This window comes from Oncorhynchus clarkii, unplaced genomic scaffold (assembly GCF_045791955.1).
Source record: "Oncorhynchus clarkii lewisi isolate Uvic-CL-2024 unplaced genomic scaffold, UVic_Ocla_1.0 unplaced_contig_798_pilon_pilon, whole genome shotgun sequence".
In the NCBI taxonomy this organism is placed as follows: Eukaryota; Metazoa; Chordata; class Actinopteri; order Salmoniformes; family Salmonidae; genus Oncorhynchus; species Oncorhynchus clarkii.
Genome location: NW_027258071.1, coordinates 38,040 through 55,564, shown reverse-complemented (window position 1 = coordinate 55,564; position 17,525 = coordinate 38,040). Strand labels below are relative to the sequence as shown.

General features: G+C 50.7%; 1 protein-coding gene across 1 annotated transcript in view; it reads left to right on the top strand.

Annotated features, from left to right (window-relative positions):
- The window catches only part of LOC139395213 (CCR4-NOT transcription complex subunit 2-like), an 84,399-nt gene extending 67,565 nt beyond the window's left edge, over nt 1–16,834 (top strand). The window contains exons 9-15 of the mRNA XM_071142858.1: nt 1,033–1,153; nt 4,145–4,301; nt 6,573–6,634; nt 6,732–6,781; nt 8,143–8,243; nt 12,312–12,456; nt 15,135–16,834. Of these exons, the coding sequence (XP_070998959.1) occupies nt 1,033–1,153; nt 4,145–4,301; nt 6,573–6,634; nt 6,732–6,781; nt 8,143–8,243; nt 12,312–12,456; nt 15,135–15,221 (723 nt within the window). The 3' untranslated portion in view covers nt 15,222–16,834. The remainder of the gene's footprint in view (nt 1–1,032; nt 1,154–4,144; nt 4,302–6,572; nt 6,635–6,731; nt 6,782–8,142; nt 8,244–12,311; nt 12,457–15,134) is intronic.
- The last annotated feature ends 691 nt before the right edge of the window (nt 16,835–17,525 follow it).

The window sequence follows — 17,525 nt, the reverse complement described above, 5'->3', positions numbered from 1 at the left end:
TACTAATAAGATGCATATTTTATCTTCTGGGGATGAGTAGCAGGCAGTTGCATTTGGGCATGCATTTCATCCGGACGTGCAAATACTGCCCCCTGTCACCCAGAAGTTAATGAAGCCAGTGTAAGTTTCCCTGTTTTTCTGTTCTGAAGTGTAGTTCTATTTATCCCACAGGAAGTAGTTCAATTTAGTGAAGACCGTTTCAGTGACGTTATTAGACTATCTTTAGTGTTCGGAGGAGAACCAACCGCACAGGGAAAGATACTGGGACTCTAACAGGATTCTTCCTCCCTGTGTAGAATGTACTCTTCCACTATGCCTCTTCATCCCTCCCCGGAATCTACTCTGCTACTCTTCCTGTCTCTCCCCGGAATCTACTCTGCTTCTCTTCCTGTCCCTCTCTCCAGAATCTACTCTGCTTATCTTCCTGTTCCTCTCTCCAGAATCTAAACCCTGCTTCTCTTCCTGTCCCTCTCTCCAGAATCTACTCTGCTTCTCTTCCTGTTCCTCTCTCCAGAATCTACTCTGCTTCTCTTCCTGTGTCTCTCTCCAGAATCTACTCTGCTTCTCTTCCTGTGTCTCTCTCCAGAATCTACTCTGCTTCTCTTCCTGTCTCTCTCTCCAGAATCTACTCTGCTTCTCTTCCTGTCTCTCTCTCCAGAATCTACTCTGCTTCTCTTCCTGTCTCTCTCTCCAGAATCTACTCTGCTTCTCTTCTTGTCTCTCTCTCCAGAATCTACTCTGCTTCTCTTCCTGTCTCTCTCTCTCCAGAATCTACTCTGCTTCTCTTCCTGTCTCTCTCTCTGCAGAATCTACTCTGCTTCTCTTCCTGTCTCTCTCTCTCCAGAATCTACTCTGCTTCTCTTCCTGTCTCTCTCCAGAATCTACTCTGCTTCTCTTCCCCTCTCTCTCTCTCTCCAGAATCTAAACCCTGCTTCTCTTCCTGTTCCTCTCTCCAGAATCTAAACCCTGCTTCTCTTCCTGATCCTCTCTCCAGAATCTAAACCCTGCTTCTCTTCATGTCCCTCTCTCCAGAATCTAAACTCTTCAGGTAAGACTTCCAGCAGCACAGACGGGCCCAAGTTCCCCGGGGACAAGAGCTCAACAGCCCAGAACAACAACCAGTCGAAGAAAGGCATACAGGTGTTACCGGACGGTGAGGCTCAATTCCTCTCTCTCTCCCTCACTCTGTCCCTCACTCTGTCCCTCACTCTGTCCCTCACTCTGTCCCTCACGCTGTCCCTCACGCTGTCCTTCACTCTGTCCTTCACTCTGTCCTTCACGCTGTCCTTCACTCCATCCAACCTTTCACCTGTCACAGGACAGGACCTGACTAGGAAGACCTGGTGTAGGTGATGACTAGGAAGACCTGGTGTAGGTGATGACTAGGAAGACCTGGTGTAGGTGATGACTAGGAAGACCTGGTGTAGGTGATGACTAGGAAGACCTGGTGTTGGTGATGACTAGGAAGACCTGGTGTTGGTGATGACTAGGAAGACCCTGGTATAGGTGATGACTAGGAAGACCTGGTATAGGTGATGACTAGGAAGACCTGGTGTAGGTGATGACTAGGAAGACCCTGGTGTAGGTGATGACTAGGAAGACCCTGGTGTTGGTGATGACTAGGAAGACCCTGGTGTTGGTGATGACTAGGAAGACCCTGGTATAGGTGATGACTAGGAAGACCTGGTGTAGGTGATGACTAGGAAGACCCTGGTGCTGGTGATGACTAGGAAGACCTGGTATAGGTGATGACTTAATTATAAAATGAATCAGCGATGTTGTCCCCACGGTGAGTGTTCGCTGCTTCTCTGGTCAAAAGCCCTGGATTAACACAGAGGTTGGGGCTAAACTAAAGATCAGGGCTACCACACGTAGAGGTATCGTAGACAACCTCGATGCTACGGCTGAGGACAGGAATAAGTACAAGAAGGCACGCTACGACCTCCTTAGTCATCAAACCAGCAAACGGACAATACAGGAACAAGGTGGAATCCTCCTACACAGGTTCTGACGCCAGCCTCATGTGTCCCGGGGCTACAGACCATTACGAATTACAGAGGAAGAACCGGCCGTGATCTGCCCAACGATGCCTCTATCAGACGCTCTCCACGCTTTCACAACCACATGGAGCCGGGTGTGAGGGCCGTCGCCGACCCAGAGGACTGGGTGATCTCACTCTGCCAGTCCGACGTGAGAAGGGTCTTTAATCAGGTCAAGGCCGCGGACCCCCGACAGCATTCCAGGGCGCAGGACCGCTGGCAGGCATATTCACAGTAACGTTCAACCTCTCCTTGTCCCAGTCTGTTAATCCCCACGTGTTTTAAGATGTTTCACCATGATTCCTGTTCCTAAGAACTCTTAAGGCTTCGTGCCACAACGACTACCGTCCTGTAGCAGTCACTTCTGTAATCATGAAGTGCTCTGATAGGCTGGTTAACCCCAGCCCCCTAGACCCAGCCCCAATTTGCATACCGCCCCAACAGATCCATCGACGATGCGATCTCAACTACTCTCCTCACCCACCTAGATGAGAGGAATACCTATGTGAAAATGCTGTTCATTGACTACACCTTAGTCCCCTTCAAGATCATCACCAAGCTTAGGATTCTGGGTCTGGACACCTCCCCCTGCAACTGAATCTTGGGACTTTCTGACTGGCCAACTGCAGGTGGGGACAGTTGGCAGCATCACCTCCGCCACGCTGACCCTTAACACAGGGACCCCACAGGGGTGTGTGCTTAGTCCCCTCCTGTACTCCCTGTTATCCCACGACTGTGGCGCCATGCAGGTCTCCAACACTAAGTTAGCGACGATGAGTCAGCTTACAGGGAGGAGGTCCGTGATCTGACAGTGTGGTGCTGGAGCAACAACCTCTCCCTCAACGTCAACAAGACAAGGAGCTGATCCTGGACTACAGGGAGGAGGTCCGTGACCTGACAGTGTGGTGCTGGAGCAACAACCTCTCCCTCAACGTCAACAAGACAAGGAGCTGATCCTGGACTACAGGGAGGAGGTCCGTGACCTGACAGTGTGGTGCTGGAGCAACAACCTCTCCCTCAACAAGACAAGGAGCTGATCCTGGACTACAGGGAGGAGGTCCGTGACCTGACAGTGTGGTGCTGGAGCAACAACCTCTCCCTCAACGTCAACAAGACAAGGAGCTGATCGCCCTGGATCACGTGACGCTGCAGAGGGTCGTACGGACAGCCCAGTACATCACCGCTTGGTATGACGACCACACCGCCCTGGATCACGAGACGCTGCAGAGGGTCGTACGGACAGCCCAGTACATCACTGCTTGGTATGACAACGGCACCGCCCTGGATCACGAGACGCTGCAGAGGGTCGTACGGACAGCCCAGTACATCACCGCTTGGTATCATGACCACACCGCCCTGGATCACGTGACGCTGCAGATGGTCGTACGGACAGCCCAGTACATCACTGCTTGGTATGACGACTGCACCGCCCTGGATCACGTGACGCTGCCGAGGGTTGTACGGACAGCCCAGTACATCACCGCTTGGTATGACAACGGCACCGCCCTGGATCACGAGACGCTGCAGAGGGTCGTACGGACAGCCCAGTACATCATCGCTTGGTATCATGACCACACCGCCCTGGATCACGTGACGCTGCAGAGGGTCGTACGGACAGCCCAGTACATCACTGCTTGGTATGACGACTGCACCGCCCTGGATCACGTGACGCTGCCGAGGGTCGTACGGACAGCCCAGTACATCACCGGGGCCGAGCTACACGCCACTTTTTAAACATTTCCTATATATAGTATGGGTGCTCACTTCGTGTATTTTATATTTCCTTGTTTCTGATGTTTTTTTCTAGTAATGAGTTGATATTGATTACTGCATTGTTGTGTTTAGCGCTACAAGAAAGGAATTTGACTGTAGTTGTTCACGTGACATTACAACGTTTTAACTAAGACTTTTCCATGGTCAGGAAAAATTTAACCTAGTCATTTTGCCATCAGCCGGGCACGAAGGTCAACGTTCAACTCCAGTTAGACGGGGTCTCACACACAAACACACACTCAAACACACACACACACACACACACACACACACACACACACACACACACGGGTCCCATCCTCATTGGTCTCTCCTCTCCTCCTCCCCTCCAGGTCGCGTGACGAACATTCCCGGGGGCATGGTAACAGACCAGTTTGGGATGATTGGCTTGTTAACGTTCATCAGGGCAGCGGAGACGGACCCTGGCATGGTGCACCTAGCACTGGGCAGTGACCTGACAACACTAGGACTCAACCTCAACTCGCCAGAGTAAGTCTGGTCGTCTCTAGGGCATTTAGAAACTCTCTCAACAGGACCTGGGAATAACTGATCCAGGAGCAGTTTAGGCTGCAGCCGTAGTTAGACTCTAATTTATGGAGGACATTTAGAAACTCTCTCAACAGGACCTGGGAATAACTGATCCAGGAGCAGTTTAGGCTGCAGCCGTAGTTAGACTCTAATTTATGGAGTCAGACGGAGTGACGCTTCATTATCCATCAGTAGATGCAGTATAATAAACTGATGTGCTGTGTGGTGTAGCTGCTGTCTGTCTGTGGTGTAGCTGCTGTCTGTCTGTGGTGTAGCTGCTGTCTGTCTGTTCTGTGTGGTGTAGCTGCTGTCTGTCTGTGGTGTAGCTGCTGTCTGTCTGTTCTGTGTGGTGTAGCTGCTGTCTGTCTGTGGTGTAGCTGCTGTCTGTCTGTGGTGTAGCTGCTGTCTGTCTGTGCTGTGTGGTGTAGCTGCTGTCTGTCTGTGCTGTGTGGTGTAGCTGCTGTCTGTCTGTGCTGTGTGGTGTAGCTGCTGTCTGTCTGTGCTGTGTGGTGTAGCTGCTGTCTGTCTGTGCTGTGTGGTGTAGCTGCTGTCTGTCTGGTGTGTGGTGTAGCTGCTTCCTGTCTGATGTGCTGTGAGGAGTAGCTGCTGTCTCTCTGTCTGATGTGCTGTGTGGTGTAGCTGCTGTCTGTCTGTCTGTGGTGTAGCTGCTGTCTGATGTGCTGTGTGGTGTAGCTGCTGTTTGTGTCTGTGCTGTGTGGTGTAGCTGCTGTCTGATGTGCTGTGAGGAGTAGCTGCTGTCTGTCTGTCTGATGTGCTCTGTGGTGTAGCTGCTGTCTGTCTGTCTGCTGTGAGGAGTAGCTGCTGTCTGTCTGATGTGCTGTGAGGAGTAGCTGCTGTCTGTCTAATGTGATGTGAGGATGGCTGATCTCTAGATCTCTACTATAACAGTCCTTCTGAAGATAATAGTGACAGTTTGGCTGATCTCTACTATAACAGTCCTTCTGAAGATAATAGTGACAGTTTGGCTGTTACTGGGAGTAGAACGGGCTGTTACTGGGAGTAGAACGGGCTGTTACTGGGAGTAGAACGGGCTGTTACTGGGAGTAGAGCGGGCTGTTACTGGGAGTAGAGCGGGCTGTTACTGGGAGTAGAGCGGGCTGTTACTGGGAGTAGAGCGGGCTGTTACTGGGAGTAGAGCGGGCTGTTACTGGGAGTAGAGCGGGCTGTTACTGGGAGTAGAGCGGGCTGTTACTGGGAGTAGAGCGGGCTGTTACTGGGAGTAGAGCGGGCTGTTACTGGGAGTAGAGCGGGCTGTTACTGGAAGTAGAGCGGGCTGTTACTGGGAGTAGAGCGGGCTGTTACTGGGAGTAGAGCGGGCTGTTACTGGGAGTAGAGCGGGCTGTTACTGGGAGTGGAGCGGGCTTGTTACTGGGATTGGAACGGGCTGTTACTGGGAGTAGAGCGGGCTGTTACTGGAAGTAGAGCGGGCTGTTACTGGGAGTAGAGCGGGCTGTTACTGGGAGTAGAGCGGGCTGTTACTGGGAGTAGAGCGGGCTGTTACTGGGAGTAGAGCGGGCTGTTACTGGGAGTAGAGCGGGCTGTTACTGGGAGTAGAGCGGGCTGTTACTGGGAGTAGAGCGGGCTGTTACTGGGAGTAGAGCGGGCTGTTACTGGGGAGTAGAGAGCGGGCTGTTACTGGGGAGTAGAGCGGGCTGTTACTGGGAGTAGAGCGGGCTGTTACTGGGAGTAGAGCGGGCTGTTACTGGGAGTAGAGCGGGCTGTTACTGGGAGTAGAGCGGGCTGTTACTGGGAGTAGAGCGGGCTGTTACTGGGAGTGGAGCGGGCTTGTTACTGGGATTGGAACGGGCTGTTACTGGGAGTAGAGCGGGCTGTTACTGGGAGTGGAACGGGCTGTTACTGGGAGTGGAGCGGGCTGTTACTGGGACGGGGTGAGGAGTGGCTCTTTCACACACCTGTACACCTCTCTTGGCATCTCCCTCCTCCAGTCATAAGAAGATGAGCAGCCTTCACTAATCAGTCCTCCTGCTACATGTTGTCTCCTCCTGACAGCCTGAGAGTAGTAGCAGGCAGCTGATCTCTGCTGTAGCCTCCTGAAAAACACACACTCACTGGACAATAGGCTGCTATTATGTCCAATTCTGTCATTTTTTTACAATCTAAAAACGAAGAAAAGGACACGCCATTGTAGCCTGTTAACATGGCAACAAAATAATCTGTCAGTAACAGCATGACCACTTTCTCGTCCTTCAGAAACCTGTACCCCAAGTTTGCGTCTCCCTGGGCGTCAGCACCGTGTCGACCCCAGGACATCGGTACGTATCCTACCCAGCCAGAGTGCTCTGGAGGTGGGATAGATTCTGCCAGTTTCCCCGTCTGGTTCTCTCTAACCACTTCTCTCTTCCCTTCCAGACTTCCATGTTCCATCTGAGTATTTAACCAACATTCACATAAGGGACAAGGTATGTACGTACCTCAGAGACAGAATAAACCCACCCAGGGTTGGGTTGCTGTTGGCCAACATGGCAACAACACACCCCCATTCACCCTTATGGCAGCCCCCCCGCACCTCTCTGATTCAGACCTTCTTCTAAGTTGTTCATTAAGGATGGTTAAAGTACTTTTTCTAACCAGCTCAATGTAACGTTGTTGTTTTGACCCTTGTGTTATTGGCCCCTCTGTTTGGGTGCACTAGCCACACTTGTTGTAACTGCTCTGTCCACTGTGAGAGTTGAATCATCTTTTTATCTAGCATGGTTGAAATAAGAATGGCACGGTTAGCTTCTGTTGATGGTGCCAGGTCGCTGACTAGATCAATAACCTGTTTCCCCTCTCTCTCTCTTTCCTCTCTCTCTTTCCTCTCTCTCTTTCCTCTCTCTCTTTCCCCTCTCTCTTTCCCCTCTCTCTTTCCCCTCTCTCTTTCCCCTCTCTCTTTCCCCTCTCTCTTTCCCCTCTCTCTTTCCCCTCTCTCTTTCCCCTCTCTCTTTCCCCTCTCTCTTTCCCCTCTCTCTTTCCCCTCTCTCTTTCCCCTCTCTCTTTCCCCTCTCTCTTTCCCCTCTCTCTTTCCCCCCTCTCTTTCCCCCCTCTCTTTCATCTCTCTTTCCTCTCTCTCTCTTTCCTCTCTCTCTCTCCTCTCTCTCTCTCCTCTCTCTCTTTCCCCTCTCTCTTTCCCCTCTCTCTTTCCCCTCTCTCTTTCCCCTCTCTCTTTCCCCTCTCTCTTTCCTCTCTCTCTCTTTCCTCTCTCTCTCTTTCCTCTCTCTCTCTTTCCTCTCTCTCTCTTTCCCCCCTCTCTTTCATCTCTCTTTCCTCTCTCTCTCTTTCCTCTCTCTCTCTCCTCTCTCTCTCTCCTCTCTCTTTCCTCTCTCTCTCTTTCCTCTCTCTCTCTTTCCTCTCTCTCTCTTTCCTCTCTCTCTCTTTCCTCTCTCTCTCTTTCCCCCCTCTCTTTCATCTCTCTTTCCTCTCTCTCTCTTTCCTCTCTCTCTCTCCTCTCTCTCTCTCCTCTCTCTCTTTCCTCTCTCTCTCTTTCCTCTCTCTCTCTTTCCTCTCTCTCTCTCTTTCCTCTCTCTCTCTCTTTTCTCTCTCTCTCTCTTTCCACTCTCTCTCTCTTTACTCTCTCTCTTTGCTCTCTCTCTCTCTTTGCTCTCTCTCTCTCTTTGCTCTCTCTCTCTCTCTCTCTCTCTTTCCTCTCTCTCTCTCTTTGCTCTCTCTCTCTCTCTCTCTCTCTCTGTCTCTCTTTCCTCTTTCCTCTCTCTTTTCCCTCTCTCTCTCTCGTTCCCCCCCTCTCTCTCGTTCCCCCCCTCTGTCTTTCTCCCTCTCTCTGCAGCTTGCTGCAATCAAACTGTCTCGGTATGGGGAGGACCTGCTGTTCTATCTTTACTACATGAACGGAGGAGACCTCCTTCAGCTGCTGGCAGCAGTAGAGCTGTACGTATACAGACACACCACACTGTGTGAAGGATGCTCCTCAGCTGGGCTAGCTAGTGTCTGCTATGGTAACAGGCTTGGTGAGGTGTTTGTTTTACTCACCTTTTCTTGTGATCGAGCGCCCTCCTCTGGGTTGTAGTGGTACTGACGTGGAACATGAAGCAGAACATACCTCTGTAGTCAGGCCCCTTCTGCTACCTCTATGTAGTCTGGCCCCTTCTGCCACCTCTATGTAGTCAGGCCCCTTCTGCTACCTCTATGTAGTCTGCCACCTCTATGTAGTCTGGCCCCCTTCTGCCACCTCTATGCACCTCTATGTAGTCTGGCCCCTTCTGCTACCTCTATGTAGTCTGGCCCCTTCTGCCACCTCTATGTAGTCTGGCCCCTTCTGCCACCTCTATGTAGTCTGGCCCCCTTCTGCCACCTCTATGCACCTCTATGTAGTCAGGCCCCTTCTGCCACCTCTATGTAGTCTGTCAGGCCCCTTCTGCCACCTCTATGTAGTCAGGCCCTTTCTGCTACCTCTATGTAGTCTGCCACCTCTATGTAGTCTGGCCCCTTCTGCCACCTCTATGTAGTCTGGCCCCTTCTGCTACCTCTATGCAGTCTGGCCCCTTCTGCCACCTCTATGTAGTCTGGCCCCTTCTGCCACCTCTATGTAGTCTGGCCCCCTTCTGCCACCTCTATGCACCTCTATGTAGTCAGGCCCCTTCTGCCACCTCTATGTAGTCTGTCAGGCCCCTTCTGCTACCTCTATGTAGTCTGGCCCCTTCTGCCACCTCTATGTAGTCAGGCCCCTTCTGCTACCTCTATGTAGTCTGGACCCTTTTGCTACCTCTATGTAGTCTGTCAGGCCCCTTCTGCTACCTCTATGTAGTCTGGACCCTTTTGCTACCTCTATGTAGTCAGGCCCCCTTCTGCTACCTCTATGTAGTCAGGCCCCTTCTGCTACCTCTATGTAGTCTGGCCCCTTCTGCCACCTCTATGTAGTCAGGCCCCTTCTGCTACCTCTATGTAGTCAGGCCCCTTCTGCCACCTCTATGTAGTCAGGCCCCTTCTGCTACCTCTATGTAGTCAGGCCCCTTCTGCCACCTCTATGTAGTCAGGCCCCTTCTGCTACCTCTATGTAGTCTGCCACCTCTATGTAGTCTGGCCCCTTCTGCCACCTCTATGTAGTCAGGCCCCTTCTGCTACCTCTATGTAGTCTGGACCCTTTTGCTACCTCTATGTAATCAGGCCCCCTTCTGCTACCTCTATGTAGTCAGGCCCCTTCTGCTACCTCTATGTAGTCTGGCCCCTTCTGCCACCTCTATGTAGTCAGGCCCCTTCTGCTACCTCTATGTAGTCAGGCCCCTTCTGCCACCTCTATGTAGTCTGGCCCCCTTCTGCCACCTCTATGCACCTCTATGTAGTCTGGCCCCTTCTGCCACCTCTATGTAGTCTGTCCCCTTCTGCCACCTCTATGTAGTCTGTCCCCTTCTGCCACCTCTATGTAGTCTGTCCCCTTCTGCCACCTCTATGTAGTCTGTCCCCTTCTGCCATCTCTATGTAGTCTTTCCCCTTCTGCCACCTCTATGTAGTCAGGCCCCTTCTGCCACCTCTATGTAGTCTGTCCCCTTCTGCCACCTCTATGTAGTCTGGCCCCCTTCTGCCACCTCTATGCACCTCTATGTAGTCTGGCCCCTTCTGCCACCTCTATGCACCTCTATGTAGTCTGGCCCCTTCTGCCACCTCTATGTAGTCTGTCCCCTTCTGCCACCTCTATGTAGTCTGTCCCCTTCTGCCACCTCTATGTAGTCTGTCCCCTTCTGCCACCTCTATGTAGTCTGTCCCCTTCTGCCACCTCTATGTAGTCTGTCCCCTTCTGCCACCTCTATGTAGTCTGTCCCCTTCTGCCACCTCTATGTAGTCTGTCCCCTTCTGCCACCTCTATGTAGTCTGGCCCCTTCTGCCACCTCTATGTAGTCAGGCCCCTTCTGCTACCTCTATGTAGTCTGGACCCTTTTGCTACCTCTATGTAGTCAGGCCCCCTTCTGCTACCTCTATGTAGTCAGGCCCCTTCTGCTACCTCTATGTAGTCTGGCCCCTTCTGCCACCTCTATGTAGTCAGGCCCCTTCTGCTACCTCTATGTAGTCAGGCCCCTTCTGCCACCTCTATGTAGTCAGGCCCCTTCTGCTACCTCTATGTAGTCAGGCCCCTTCTGCCACCTCTATGTAGTCAGGCCCCTTCTGCTACCTCTATGTAGTCTGCCACCTCTATGTAGTCTGGCCCCTTCTGCCACCTCTATGTAGTCAGGCCCCTTCTGCTACCTCTATGTAGTCTGGACCCTTTTGCTACCTCTATGTAGTCAGGCCCCTTCTGCTACCTCTATGTAGTCTGGCCCCTTCTGCCACCTCTATGTAGTCAGGCCCCTTCTGCTACCTCTATGTAGTCAGGCCCCTTCTGCCACCTCTATGTAGTCTGGCCCCCTTCTGCCACCTCTATGCACCTCTATGTAGTCTGTCCCCTTCTGCCACCTCTATGTAGTCTGTCCCCTTCTGCCACCTCTATGTAGTCTGTCCCCTTCTGCCACCTCTATGTAGTCTGTCCCATTCTGCCACCTCTATGTAGTCTGTCCCCTTCTGCCACCTCTATGTAGTCAGGCCCCTTCTGCCACCTCTATGTAGTCTGTCCCCTTCTGCCACCTCTATGTAGTCTGGCCCCCTTCTGCCACCTCTATGCACCTCTATGTAGTCTGGCCCCTTCTGCCACCTCTATGCACCTCTATGTAGTCTGGCCCCTTCTGCCACCTCTATGTAGTCTGTCCCCTTCTGCCACCTCTATGTAGTCTGTCCCCTTCTGCCACCTCTATGTAGTCTGTCCCCTTCTGCCACCTCTATGTAGTCTGTCCCCTTCTGCCACCTCTATGTAGTCTGTCCCCTTCTGCCACCTCTATGTAGTCTGGCCCCTTCTGCCACCTCTATGTAGTCTGCCACCTCTATGTAGTCTGCCACCTCTATGTAGTCTGCCACCTCTATGTAGTCTGTCCCCTCTATGTAGTCTGCCACCTCTATGTAGTCTGTCCCCTTCTGCCACCTCTATGTAGTCAGGCCCCTTCTGCTACCTCTATGTAGTCAGGCCCCTTCTGCTACCTCTATGTAGTCAGGCCCCTTCTGCCACCTCTATGTAGTCAGGCCCCTTCTGCTACCTCTATGTAGTCTGCCACCTCTATGTAGTCTGGCCCCTTCTGCCACCTCTATGTAGTCAGGCCCCTTCTGCTACCTCTATGTAGTCTGGACCCTTTTGCTACCTCTATGTAGTCAGGCCCCTTCTGCTACCTCTATGTAGTCTGGCCCCTTCTGCCACCTCTATGTAGTCAGGCCCCTTCTGCTACCTCTATGTAGTCAGGCCCCTTCTGCCACCTCTATGTAGTCTGGCCCCCTTCTGCCACCTCTATGCACCTCTATGTAGTCTGTCCCCTTCTGCCACCTCTATGTAGTCTGTCCCCTTCTGCCACCTCTATGTAGTCTGTCCCCTTCTGCCACCTCTATGTAGTCTGTCCCCTTCTGCCACCTCTATGTAGTCTGTCCCCTTCTGCCACCTCTATGTAGTCAGGCCCCTTCTGCCACCTCTATGTAGTCTGTCCCCTTCTGCCACCTCTATGTAGTCTGGCCCCCTTCTGCCACCTCTATGCACCTCTATGTAGTCTGGCCCCTTCTGCCACCTCTATGCACCTCTATGTAGTCTGGCCCCTTCTGCCACCTCTATGTAGTCTGTCCCCTTCTGCCACCTCTATGTAGTCTGTCCCCTTCTGCCACCTCTATGTAGTCTGTCCCCTTCTGCCACCTCTATGTAGTCTGGCCCCTTCTGCCACCTCTATGTAGTCTGCCACCTCTATGTAGTCTGCCACCTCTATGTAGTCTGCCACCTCTATGTAGTCTGTCCCCTCTATGTAGTCTGCCACCTCTATGTAGTCTGTCCCCTTCTGCCACCTCTATGTAGTTTGTTTTTCAAGTCTTATAATCAATTGATACTACCGTATACAATGCTCTGCCCTAACCTGTATGACCTGTGACCTGTGACCTCAGCTTCAACCGGGACTGGCGGTACCACAAGGAGGAGCGTGTGTGGATCACGCGGGCGCCGGGCATGGAGCCCACTCTGAAGACCAACGCCTATGAGAGAGGCACCTACTACTTCTTTGATTGTCTTAACTGGAGGAAAGTAGCCAAGGTGAAGGACAGAGGCTTGAGGACTGTTACCGTAGTTACAGTGCATTCAGAAAGTATTCAGACCCCTTGACTTTCTCCACATTTTCTTATGTTACAGCCTTATATAAAATTATAAAATTGATTTAAATTGTTTTTTTCTACACACTCAACCCCCTAAAAAACAATTCGACATTTTTGCAAATGTATAATATATATTTTTTTACAGAAATATAAGATTTATATAAGTATTCAGACCCTTTACTCAGTACTTTGTTGAAGCGCCTTTGGCAGCGATTACAGCCTTGAGTTTTCATGGGTAAGTTTGGCACACCTGTATTTGAGGATTTTCTCCCATTCTTCTCGGGTTCTTGGTCAACTCCCTGACCAATGGCCTTTCTCCCCTGATTGCTCAGTTTGTCCTGGCTGACAGCTCTAGGAAGAGTCTTGGTGGTTCTAAAATTCTTCCATTTCAGAATGATAGAAACCACTGTGTCCTTCGGGACCTTCAATGCTGCAGAAATGTTTTGGTACCCTTCCCCAGATCTGTGCCTCGACACAATCCTGTCTCGGAGTTCTAAGGACAATTCCTTCAACCTCGTGGCTTGGTTATTTCTCTGACATGCACTGTCAACTGTGGGACCTTATATCGACAGGTGTGTGCCTTTCCAAACCATGTCCAAGTGGTAGAAGCATCTCTAATCAAAAATCAAATCAAATCAAATGTATTTGTCACATACACATGGTTAGCAGATGTTAATGCGAGTGTAGCAAAATGCTTGTGCTTCTAGTTGACGACAATGCAGTAATAACCAACAGGTAATCTAACCTAACAATTCCACAACTACTACCTTATACACACAAGTGTAAAGGGATGAAGAATATGTACATAAAGATATATGAATGAGTGATGGTACAGTCTCTCGGTCCCAGCTTTGATGCACCTGTACTGACTTCGCCTTCTGGATGATAGTGGGGATGATCAATGGAAACAGGATGCACTGGAGCTCAATTTCCAGTCTCATAGCAAAGAGTCTGAATACTTATGTAAATAAGGTATTTCAGTTTTTTATCTGTAATACATTTGAATATTTTTTTTTACCTGTTTTTGCTTTGTCATTATGGGGTATTGTGATGTCATTATGGGGTATTGTGATGTCATTATGGGGTATTGTGATGTCATTATGGGGTATTGTGATGTCATTATGGGGTATTGTGATGTCATTATGGGGTATTGTGATGTCATGGTGTGTAGATTGATGAGGAAAAAACAATGTAATCCATTTTAGAATGAGGCTGTAACATAATGTGGAAAAGGGGAAGGGTCTGAATACTTTCCCAATGCGTTGTAGTGTTGTTGTTTTTGTGTGTGTGTGGGGGGTGTTAAGGCAAGCTAACAATAACAGCTTTTCCAACTGCAAAAGTGTATGTGGTTTGGTATAGATGTGCTTTGTCATGCAGTTGTGGACATGTGTGTTTCCAACTTGGACCCTTGACATATGGGATCATTCACTCCCAGAGGATTTGTAAACCTGCTGATTCCCCCCATAGAAAGCTTCTAGTATTGTTATATCATGTCCAATATTCTCCTCAAGATGTTCTGTATTTAATATGCTGCTTCAGCTGAACACTACCGTTATCCACTGCTTCAGCTGAACACTACCGTTATCCACTACCGTTATCCACTGCTTCAGCTGAACACTACCGTTATCCGCTACCGTTATCCACTACCGTTATCCACTGCTTCAGCTGAACACTACCGTTATCCACTACCGTTATCCACTGCTTCAGCTGAACACTACCGTTATCCACTACCGTTATCCGCTACCGTTATCCGCTACCCGCTACCGTTATCCGCTACCGTTATCCGCTACCGTTATCCGCTACCGTTATCCGCTACCGTTATCCGCTACCGTTATCCACTGCTTCAGCTGAACACTACCGTTATCCACTACCGTCGTGCACTACCGTTATCCACTGCCGTCGTCCACTACCGTTATCCACTACCGTTATCCACTACCGTTATCCACTGCTTCAGCTGAACACTACCGTTATCCACTACCGTCGTCCACTACTGTTATCCACTACCGTTGTCCACTACCGTTATCCACTACCCTTATCCACTACCGTCGTCCACTACCGTCGTCCACTACCGTCATCCACTACCCTTATCCACTACCCTTATCCACTACCCTTATCCACTACCGTTATCCACTACCGTCGTCCACTACCGTTATCCACTACCGTTATCCACTACCGTCGTCCACTACCGTTATCCACTACCGTTATCCACTACCGTCGTCCACTACCGTTATCCACTGCCGTCGTCCACTACCGTTATCCACTGCTTCAGCTGAACACTACCGTTATCCACTGCTTCAGCTGAACACTACCGTTATCCACTACCGTCGTCCACTACCGTCGTCCACTACCGTCGTCCACTACCCTTATCCACTACCCTTATCCACTACCGTCGTCCACTACCGCCGTCCACTACCGTCGTCCACTACCGTCGTCCACTACCGTCGTCCACTGCCGTTATCCACTGCCGTTATCCACTGCCGTTATCCACTGCCGTCGTCCACTACCGTCGTCCACTACCGTCATCCACTACCGTCATCCACTACCGTCATCCACTGCCGTTATCCACTGCCGTTATCCACTACCGTCCCTAAAACCCTTGTTCCTCCCCTCCCTTTCTAGGAGTTTCATCTGGAATACGAGAAGCTAGAGGAGAGACCCCACGTGCCATCCACCTTCAACTACAACCCAGCCCAGCAAGCCTTCTGAGAGACTTCCTTCCCCTCGTTCTCAGTCCACCATGGGATCCTAGACCTGGTTAGAGTTCTGGTCCCTGGCCCTGGTTCCTCACAGCAGACAGACGGACAGACCTACAGACTACGAATGCCGGTGTGGCTGGCTCAGGCATCCTGCTTTTTATTCCTCGACTATCCACCGTCTGCCAAATTGACTTTAGGCCAAATGGAGGGAAATCCGGCGACCATTTTGGCTCCGAGCAGGTCCTTCTTCCCCTGAACTGAATGATGTGCCGCCCAATCAGACGCTGGTTTCTCTTTTTTTTAAATCTTATTTTTTTTTCTTTTCCCTGTTTTTCCCCTGACCTTGTCCCTTTGTTTTGGTTGGTTGTCATTTTGAAAACATTCAGAACCTTTTTGTTTACGCCTCATTCTTCAGACCTCCCCATTGGTCACGAAGCACCATGACATCATAATACACACACACACACAGACACACCCTCTGACAGTGACAGAACAAGGTCGATCTGTCATTATCCAACAGAAGTGTTCAAAGAACACAGTGACCTGCAGAAAATACCTCAACACAATGTTACTGTAGCAGAGTGGAAGACCCACAGACAGACAGACAGACAGACCCACAGACGGACAAGAGGCCAGGAGAAAATGCAATGTTCATATTGTAGCTCTATTTCGTAATAAAAGAACACAAAAGATGTTTGTGGATTTGTTCATATTGTGAAGACGAGACCCACAATAGTTCAGTTTGGACATTAACTCTCAAACACATAACATTTACTTTCCTTCTGTTTATTCTGTCATTCGCTCCCTTTCCATCCACCATTTCTGCCCACAAGAATTATCCACCAATCAGTGACAGACAACCTCCAGCTGTCCGTATTCACTGAGCCTCATCCTCCTTCTAGGGATGAACAGGAGAACACGAAAGAACTGTCTTTGTTACAATTTAGTAATAAAAGTACAAAATGTTTTTCCATTTTTTGGGAGGGGGGGGGGGGGGGGGCTTACAGGCATCACAGATGAATAAAGAGATGTGTGCGATGTGTATATATTATATATATGACATCTATTTTGGAGAAGATTAAAAATAAATAAAAACAGACTGTCGCCCCGGCTGTACCTCGTTTTTAGGAGGTGAGCACGGAGCGACGCAATACTGGACGTACTGTACGACGTGGATAAAACAGGACTATTCTGGGGACCATGCCTAACAACAACAACAACAACCTGGATTAAAACTGTACTGGAGCCAGTGGATAGAGGACGACAATAACTGGTCAGGACAGGGGACCATGCCTGTCAACAACAACATCAACCTGGATTAAAACTGTACTGTAGCCAGTGGATAGAGGACGACAATAACTGGTCAGGACAGGGGACCATGCCTCACGCCCTGAACACTTTCAATTCAACAACCACAGCAAACAATGAAGAACACCAAGCGTTACAATCAAGGGTCAGATACATTCTCAGTGAGCCAATAAGAACACCCGTACCCATGTGATGGTAGTTTTGGAGGGATGCGATTTGGAGAAAGATGAGGACTGAAGCACTTCACTTTGGCTGTTTTCAACAGCAGCTTTTCATAGGAAAAGAAAAAGCCAATAAAAATGAGATGAAGAAACAGTTGTGTTTTCTGATCACGTTCTGGAGAAAAGCTGCTTCTCTTTAATCAAGTAGAAAGGCTTTCTCCTGTATGCTGCGGTGTGGTGGGTTGATTTCCTCTGTGTGCCTGGCCTGTCTGTCTGCGTGTGGCGCTGTGTGTCTGTCTGCGTGTGGCGCTGTGTGTCTGTCTGCGTGTGGCGCTGTGTGTCTGTCTGCGTGTGGCGCTGTGTGTCTGTCTGCGTGTGGCGCTGTGTGTCTGTCTGCGTGTGGCGCTGTGTGTCTGTCTGCGTGTGGCGCTGTGTGTCTGTCTGCGTGTGGCGCTGTGTGTCTGTCTGCGTGTGGCGCTGTGTGTCTGTCTGCATGTGGCGCTGTGTGTCTGTCTGCGTGTGGCGCTGTGTGTCTGTCTGCGTGTGGCGCTGTGTGTCTGTCTGCGTGTGGCGCTGTGTGAGTGTCTGCGTGTGGCGCTGTGTGTCTGTCTGCGTGTGGCGCTGTGTGTCTGTCTGCGTGTGGCGCTGTGTGAGTCTGTCTGCGTGTGGGTCTGTGTGAGTCTGTCTGCGTGTGGCTCTGTGTGTCTGTCTGCGTGTGGCGCTGTGTGTCTGTCTGCGTGTGGCGCTGTGTGTCTGTCTGTCTGCGTGTGGCGCTGTGTGTCTGTCTGCGTGTGGCGCTGTGTGTCTGTCTGCGTGTGGCTCTGTGTGTCTGTCTGCGTGTGGCG